The sequence below is a fragment of the Quercus robur genome, chromosome 2, assembly GCF_932294415.1.
Source record: "Quercus robur chromosome 2, dhQueRobu3.1, whole genome shotgun sequence".
Lineage (NCBI taxonomy): Eukaryota > Viridiplantae > Streptophyta > Magnoliopsida > Fagales > Fagaceae > Quercus > Quercus robur.
The window spans coordinates 38,884,476-38,893,547 of NC_065535.1; the positions used below are offsets into that span (position 1 = coordinate 38,884,476).

The 9,072-nt window shown below is 34.3% G+C and overlaps 1 protein-coding gene across 1 annotated transcript; it reads right to left on the reverse strand.

Annotated features, from left to right (window-relative positions):
• Positions 1–1,342: 1,342 nt before the first annotated feature.
• On the reverse strand, positions 1,343–2,852 carry LOC126713625 (protein ROH1-like). The gene has a single exon (XM_050413429.1). The coding sequence runs from the start codon at positions 2,734–2,736 to the stop codon at positions 1,633–1,635; it is 1,104 nt and encodes a 367-aa protein (XP_050269386.1). The 5' UTR covers positions 2,737–2,852; the 3' UTR covers positions 1,343–1,632.
• Between the last annotated feature and the right edge of the window lie 6,220 nt (positions 2,853–9,072).

The window sequence follows — 9,072 nt, forward strand, 5'->3', positions numbered from 1 at the left end:
ATCCGTAAGAAGAAAACTACTGTCAATAGGTGAAAAACTGGTTCGGTTTTCTAAAAATATTCCTAAGAGCAGACCGCAAGGGAGGGATCAGTTGCTTAGTTTAGTCTGCTATCATTTACCATCTTTGGTTGGACAAGAATGCTGGGATTTATAATGACAAAGTTCGATATGAATCTGATTCGTTACAATTTATCATTGTGTTATAATTCTAGTGTCCCAAATGAATTAAGTATAAGCTTAACCATGTGTTTATAAACTCTTAGACACCCTCCCTTTGCAAGTTGGTTTTAAAGGATGAATTCTACCCATGAGTTTGTAACACATAGGTGATTTAAGATATAGGCTTGCCTGATATAAGAATAGAAAAAACTCAATTCAAAATAAAGTTCTTATCTTTATAATAGTCTTTGGAGTTTCTGTTTTTGTTTTTGAGAGAGGGAGAGTGCTTTTTTTTTTTTTTTTTTTTTTTTTTTTTTGTCACAAGAGAGGAGGAAAGCAAAATATTTTTACCCAAAACTGAGAAAGAGTACTCTTGATGTAATCCTTGTTTTCAATAGAATAAAAGTCAAGATTATCAGGGACATACAATGAGCCTGGTCAAGAAGTTGTATGCTGACCAACAATTAAAGCACTAATAGCACTTTTTACGTTGCATAAATTATTCATTTCTTGTTGCAAGAACTTCCTAGGGTCCAAATACAATTGAATTAACTTTTAAGACTTAACGAGCGACCAAGTCAAAGTCAACCTCCATTATCTAGCTCGAGCTTGAACATAAAATTGCAAAGTAAAATATCTATATGGCTGCAAACGGACATTGAAATTCTTTCTTAAGTATGTTCGAGGGTCAGAGTACATAAAGCCCAGAAAAAGAACTTTTCATAATGGAAAATGGAGTCATCATGCAAACTTCCATTAGGACAGAGTAGAAGCTTGACCATGTAGTTAAAACCAGCCAGTGTGATAATGCAAGCAGAAATTCTCTTTTTATTCAGTAGGAAATTTTAAAGAAAAATGAACAATACAAGACCAAAACAAAAACTAAGACTAAAAAGTGAGAAGCATTCAAATAGGAGGTGAACACAGGTGGAGCCTGGTATGAGATACCATAGAAGAAGCAATTCCTGAATCCTGATCATGTAAAATGGCTTTCTGGCTAAAAGTAGGAATGAATTCCATGAGGACACGTTGATACAATTTTTTTTTTTTTAAGTAATCCTCAATTTTATTACTTGCCCCAAGCAGATTCATACACAGAGAAGAACTCCATATAGACTGGATAAAAATTGGAAATGCGTTAAGACCCAGAAAGCTAATAACAGAGCTCTAAAAAAACATGCTATTTGCAATACAAAATTTGTTATATGTGTGTGTGTCTGTCTGTGTATAATATATTACATACATTCATTAACACAAAATCAGCTGAAAATTGAAGATGCAACAACTTCCTCAGCAATTCGATCATAAAACAGCAACAACAAAAGGCAAAAAAATAACAACACCCATGGACGGGACAAGTCCATTCCCTTTTTTTTTTTTTTTTTTAAGAGAAAATATATGGTGATAAATAGAAGAGCTTGTGGCTGATACTTCTTGAATTCCCTGAAGCAAAAAGTGAGCAATTGAGATTGATTAATTAGCCAGAGTTGAAGTGGTTCGGCTGCTGCTGCGAAGAATCCTATGGAAGACCTCCCTGAGTTGTCTCTCCAAGGGGTCCAATCCCTCCTTAATGGCCTGGTGAACTTGAGAGAGCTCCTGCACTCTGTTCCTGACCTCAGCTTCCTTCTCTTCAGTGAGTGGGAAGTGCAGGGAATCCACCAATTCAGAGAGCTGCCTGCTGGTTTTCTCAATGTGAAGAAATTCCTTTAACAGGCCGCAAGCGTTCCTCCGTTCCCGCTTCTTTGACTCCTCCATAATCCGCTCGTGCACGGCCAGCACCGGCCCGGCCCACACAAACTGCCTCGGAATATAGAAATGCACCTGCAGACCACGGTCCTGGCACGGAATGGCAGCCACCAGAGCCCACATTGTCAACAACAACACCCAATTCATTGTAAACACCGGCACGGCCAGGCCATTCCCTTTGGGCATCACCAGGTTATTCCCAATAGCCTGGAGCTGCCGCGAAGCCGACCAAGAGCGAGACACACTCCAAGACGGAGAGCGGAAATGACCCAAGGAATTACGAGGCGAAGAAGAAGCAGCGGCGGCGAAGTTGTTCCTTCCAAAAGAGCGATTCCTAATTGCATTAGCATTGGATTGAGATTGAGATTCCTTATGATCATCCAGCATTGCAATTACAATGGACAAATCAATGAGAGCTTTCTTGGCGCGGCGGAAATGGGCCTCACCCAGATTTAAATTTGGATTTGGATTTGGATTTAGAGCGCAGAGAACGATGTGAACAAGGTTGTGGCATTGACGGATGTGTTGAATCCCGTCTCGGATAGCGTTACATAGATCAAGAGCCTTGACGGTACGGTCAAAGTAGTCGGAAAGCAAGCGATCCATAGGAGGCTTAGACAGCATAGATGTGTGTTTGAATAGAATAAGGCGGAAGTTTTCTTGGCAGGAAAGGAAGGCGTCGAGAAGCTTCCGGAGCCAGGCCAGAGAGAGCAAGTCGTCGTCATCCGACTCCGACGAACACAAATCGGCGAAACGCTCAGTTACTTGTTTCTGAAACCCTTCCAGCTCCTCCTCCTCCACCTCCACCTCTTCCATGGAAATGGTATGCATTATCTCCGACTGTGACTGTTGAGTGTGAGGAGAGGCTTTTATTCAGGGTCTTTTTTTGGACCGAGTTTTTTGGTTAGTTGAACTTGGAACAAGCAAAAAGGAAAGATTACTTCAACGACAACGACAACGACAACGACAACAACAACTACCGAAAAAAATACTAATTAGAATTTGATTAGGGAGCTACATTCATTATTACTACTAATTCATAACAAGTAATAATTCTCTTTTTTACACGCCTCCCCTTCGCTCTAACTTCAATGCTCTACGCTTCCACCCATGCTCTGGGATGTTTAAATCGACCCCAACCTCCTTCTTTTTTTTTTTTTTTTTTTTTTTTTTTTTTTTTTTTTTTTTTTTTTTTTTTTTTTTTTTCAACGGAGACTTCTGCAACCATTCATAATATTTTAAAAATATTTTCATAACAAATTTTAATTAATAAATTATTATTAATTAATTCATAACAAGTAATAATTCTCTTTTTTACACGCCTCCCCTTCGCTCTAACTTCAATTTTTTTTTTTTTAACAAAGAGAACTGCAACCATTCATAATATTTTCAAAACATTTTCATAACAAATTTTAATTAATAAGTTATTATTAATTTTAATTTGAAGTTATTATAAAAAAAATAAAAATAAAATTCATTAGTATCAATAACAAACTAACACTTAAGATTTGTAAAAAAAAAATATTATATACATAATTTTTTTTTTTTTAGAAATTTGTAATATTGAGTTTAAAAAATAATATATCACCAATTACAAAGAAACAATTTTTCTTTTTAGGATAATAAAGATAGTTCAATTATGTCCAATCATATTTATTACTATATTAATATATAAGTTTTATATAGTAAAACTTTTTAGGCGAAACTACACTATTGGTCCCTGAAGTTTATCCTGTTTGCGCAATTAGTCCCTCAAGTTTGAAGCGAGCACAATTAGTCCCTTAAGTTTTAAAACTGAGTTGTATTGATCCTTTTACTAACTTCTATTAACGGTGTTACTTACATGGCTAACTTCACAATGACTTGGCATTTTCTTTAATGATGTGGCATATTTTTAATTAAAAAATTACAAACTAAGTGAGAAAAAATATTAACCGGTACCAAATTAAAAAATATTTTCTACCTACTGTGAAAACCCACAACGAGAGAGAAAGGGAGAGAGGAAAGAAATCAAACCCCAGCCGCCGCCTGAAATTCCATGCCCTAGCTGTCGCCAGCAATAGCCCAAGTTGTAGCTACCGCCGGCGACAGCACAACAACACTACTTCTCTGGCATAACCACTAAACCGCTGCCGCCTCCCTCTGCTGGCAACAGTGACCTTTTGCCTCCTAGCGATGCTTCCTTCTCAGCCACTTTTGTATCTTCGTGCTAGCACTCTGGAACTAGAAGGCTTTTTAGGCTTCTCTAGTCCTCTGCCGTCACGTGTTCAAACCCAGCTCATAAGTCCATAACCATTGTTGTAGTAGGATTAAATTTAGTTGTATAGTTTTCAATCCAAAACATCTCTGTGTCTCTCACAGTTTCCATGTCAGGACCATTGTTTTCTTGTCTTTTTTTATCTTTTACTAAACTTTCAAGAAAACCTGTTTGAGGCTGTACTTTGAGACCCAGTTGTTTTTATTTTTATTTTTTATTTTTAAAGGGTGATATTTCTATTATTATTGTTCTATTGCTGAGATATGGAGATTTTTGGAACTGGGTAGATTTGTTCTATTATTATTGTTCTTTTTTGAGTCTCTTTTGGAACTGGGTAGTCTCGTTGTGGGTTTTCACAGTAGGCAGAAAATATTTTTTTTAATTTGGTACCGGTTAATATTTTTTCCCACTTAGTTTGTAATTTTTTAAATAAAAATATGCCACATCATTAAAGAAAATGCCAAGTCATTGTGAAGTTAGCCACGTAAGTAACACCATTAACAGAAGTTAGTGAAAGGACCAATACAACTCAGTTTTAAAACTTAAGGGACTAATTGTGCTCATTTCAAACTTGAGAGACTAATTACGCACACAGGGTAAATTTCAGGGACCAATAGTGTAGTTTCGCCAACTTTTTAATACCTTTCATTGTTAAAGATTAGACTCTGTGCCATGGATGGGTCTAAATGGTGGGACACATGGGAGAATGTGATCGGCGGAGAAGTAGAATTTCTTCTATTTATTTTTTTTTTACTACTTTTGTTGCACACGTGGAAGGTATAAAGCGTGGGTAGGTCTTCATTCCACGGAGCGTTCATACATACCATAGGAATCATAGGATAACATATTGGAGAATGGGAAGGGACTTGGTCTACTCTCTCTCTCTCTCTCTCTCTCTCTCCTAAATATCACAACTGCTACCTCGGCTTATTTTAAAAGGTGAAAAACAAAATTATTCTCCAAATTAGTTTTGAGAAAAACTCTACAAACTATTCTTATATCTTTTTATTAGATGTAAAATTTGAAAATCTAACCATTTGATTGGATATTTTTTATATTCTTAATATGCATACCAAATTTCATTTAAATTAGATAATATTTATTATTTGATCAATAAATTTATTTTTTATAAATAATTTTAGACCATAAAAACTTGAAATGTAATTACTAATTACCATTTACAACTCTACTTCCTTCTTTTGCCATTTTATTTTTTATTTTTTTTTTTTTTTTTGCCAAAAATGCACAACAACCATAAAAAAAAAAAAAAAAAAAAAAAAAAAAAAAAAAAAAAACCAAAACCCTCTTTCACCAAAATACCCACCATCATATACCAAGGAACGTGTCAATATGGGCAGCGTCTACACTCAGCCTCAAACCTTTCAACTGTCTTGAACAACTTGAAAGGGACTACACCGATTGGTTAATGGAATATATACACTAAAAAAAATAAAAAATAAAAGATGTGAATTCAAATTTAAAATATACACATATATTATAATACCTCCAAAGAGTTAAAGAATATATCTGTTCCGGTGAAGAATATGACGATGACAGAATAGTTTTTGCATGCATATAATAATTTGGATGCAATGGTCCAACTCTACAAATAATTTAACCTTTGATTATCTCATCGATTGTTTTTCCTTATGCATTCAATCCATACGTCAATATCTTTTTTAAAGAGGAGAAATACGTTTACATAGCTAAATATTCCCTCTTAAAAAAAACATAAGTGTACCAACCTATTGAATTATAACAATATTCATTATTGTGATATTAAAAAATTGAGAATTCAATCAAACATATATCCTTAATAGATTTTTTCTAAGCTTAAATTGCAAGAAATTCAGATGCGCTATGTTTGTTGACCGATAAAGTTCAGGTGAGCTGCCAAGCTCATGAGTTTGGGTTGGGATGTTGATAATTGCTTAAAATTATAATATTTTCTTAGTTTTGGTAGGCATTATCATATTTATTTTGTGTTTATTCCTACATTTACACCTAAATATAAGAGTTTGCAAGCTCTCTAAAATATATTCTTTACGCATATTTTCTCCTCTAATCATCTAGACATTAATAAGCTAAGAGACTCCAAAAGTTAATACCAAGTGAAAAATAGTTTTTGAAGCATTTAACAAGTTAAAGATGTGCAACATATTTTTTTAGCCATCTTGGAGAGAACCAAAGTTTACAACCCTTAAAAGAAGTTGTATATAGAAGATAATTTTTGCCATTTAATGTGACATAAATGGGATGAGAAAGTTCATTTTGAGGCATTTAAAAATTTCAAATGCAAAAACATGCTAAAAAATATATGAAATTAGCACAAACAATTAAGTGAGAAACACCTGGTCAATGGTGTTAACCTAGGGCAAATCTGGTATACTAGTGACGAATTTGACATGATAGTGTGTTGTTGTAGCAAGTATGTTGATGCGGCAAATGACGTGGTGTTGAAGAGGTATAGTTGACGTGGGAGGGAGGTACTAATAGTAAATACCAAATACCAATACTGTGCGCTTAGGATTAACATGATAGTCTATAATGATGACACGTATCAGTTGGCATGGTGCTTAGCATGTAGTGGCACTTGAGAGACATGTGGAAGGTACGATTAATGCGATTTTTATTCAGCAGCAATGTACAAATCGGCCAAAACTCTTTCAATTGATGTGATCAGAGACTAATAAAAAAGAGGCTCGAGACTAAAAGAATGTCATATCCCAATAACTCCATTATTATTATCTTATCATGTTTTCATGGCAAAATTTGCTAAATAGTATGTTTTTAGAAAAGCAGAACACGAAAGAAGTTATTTAATTAGTTATACTGTTTTTGGAAGTCAAGTTTGGTAAACTCGAGTTTGGGTTGGAAGTCAAGTTTGTCAAACTCGACTTCCAGCCCAAACTTGAGTTTATCAAACTCAACTTACAAAAATAGTCTAAATAACTTACAAAAACTGAAGTCATATGGACTTACCCCTCCATGTGCAAGAACAATGGCCATGACAGTTGCAGCTTCCATGACCCATGATAAAGGAATCCACATAAAACCCAAAATTTTTAGTATTTTGTTTTCTGAAGCAAGATAGAAGAGTGGAAGAACCAATCAATGAGGGAGATTGAGCAAGCAATAATGAAAAAAAATAAAAAGAATGGATGAATATGAAAATTTAACATTGTTTTTCTAACTTCTCCTCCCCAAGTTTGTTGTATCCAAACAAATCCCATCTTTCTTGAACTACATCAGATCAAAGGTCAAATCCTTTCTTATACAATTAAGATTCTTAGGGCGTAAATTTTCCAACATTAAGCAACTTATAATTTAGCACCAGACAAATAAGATAAAGTAATGAAAATTTCTTTGTATTTCCATCTTTTTCATTTTTCCTGATTCTAGGCAAATCAAAGTATCCACATGACGCTCATTTTGGGTAGCTTCCCTCTCGTCTCTCATGGGACACCCTTTACAGTACCTCCTCAGGCGTGGGGCACCCCTCGAGCATACTTGTTCGTCGAATATATCAAGCATCTCGGCTGGACCAGGCCTGGTTTGAAGGTGGGTTAGGCCTGTTCGCTCTTCAGTCTTATTTTGACAAGAATACCACTCACAAACCCCTACAGTATTTATTGTTATAATGTTATTGTTGTTCTTCTCAAAACAAAAACAAAAAAACAAAACAAAACCAAAAAAAAAAAAAGTGTTATTGTTGTTACAATTTGTTGCTTAGATTCGCTTCTCCTGCACGAGGTTATAGAATTCATGTCTCGAATCTTCCACAAATAAGACTTTTGCTAATTATTGTTACTTAATAATCAAATTAAAATCTTACTCCGTATTTTCAATTGTAATATAATAATTGAATAATAGTAAACACGATTTCACAATTTTAACTAAAATCGTATTTTTTAAACATAATTTCAGTCATATATTATATATCCAACAGACACCATGTGTAACTATCAAATTTACCGAAAAGCTCAAAATTGTTGTGTCATAGATTGGGTGCTTCGCTTTTTTGTAGTAACATGTGAGGCACCGGACGTGTTTGCCTCAATCGGGTCAAATTTATATTTATTTATTGGATTAGTGTTGCAGGCTGCCCATGTTGTCCGCAATATTTTTAATTTCCTATTTCCTTTGTTTTACTCCGAAATCCGAATTAATGCTAACCTAAATATTTGTTAAACACACCCTTTCCCACACACCAAAATAAATAAATAAATAATAATCAGTCACTAGTTTCAATTATTATTATTATTATTATTTGAAGAGAAATATAACCAAAACATTTTGTTACCATTAAAATGAGAAATTGCTATGTGGAAAAGCTGGTCTTTTGATAAGTGGTGAATGTGATATATCTTTTAATTGTCCCACACTCACAGTGAGAGTGTGGGAGTGGGACCCCCTACATTCTGGGTCTCCTAAACAAACTAACTAGAGTTATAAACGAGTCAAGCTTTATCGAGTAGTGCATATTCAACCTTAGCTCGTCAAGAAAAGTCAAAAAACTCACGCTTGACTTGAGCTCGTGACAAGCCTAAAAATAATATTTGAGCTTGAGCTTGTAGGAAAGCCAAAAAATTTTGAGCTTGTAATCAAGCCAAGCTCAAACTCAAGCTCAAGTCAAGCTTTTGAACTTAAGATCTAAGAAAATTATATTATCAAATGTTTAAATATCTAAAATAAAGAAAAAAAAATAGTACACTCGTTTTATCTTGCATCTAGTCCTACTTATGATTAGTCATTATTCAAATTAAAATTTTACATAATTAAATTCATTTATTCATCTTTCCTTATCTACAGTTTCAGCAATTGTTCAAAATCCAATTTTTACATTCACATTAGATGGTGAGGAACTAGAAAAATACTTGTTTGTAAATATTTTGAATGAGAAAATACTA

Excerpts from the sequence above, each read along its gene's own strand:
- LOC126713625 (XM_050413429.1), bottom strand. The coding sequence starts at position 2,736 with ATGCATACCATTTCCATGGAAGAGGTGGAGGTGGAGGAGGAGGAGCTG.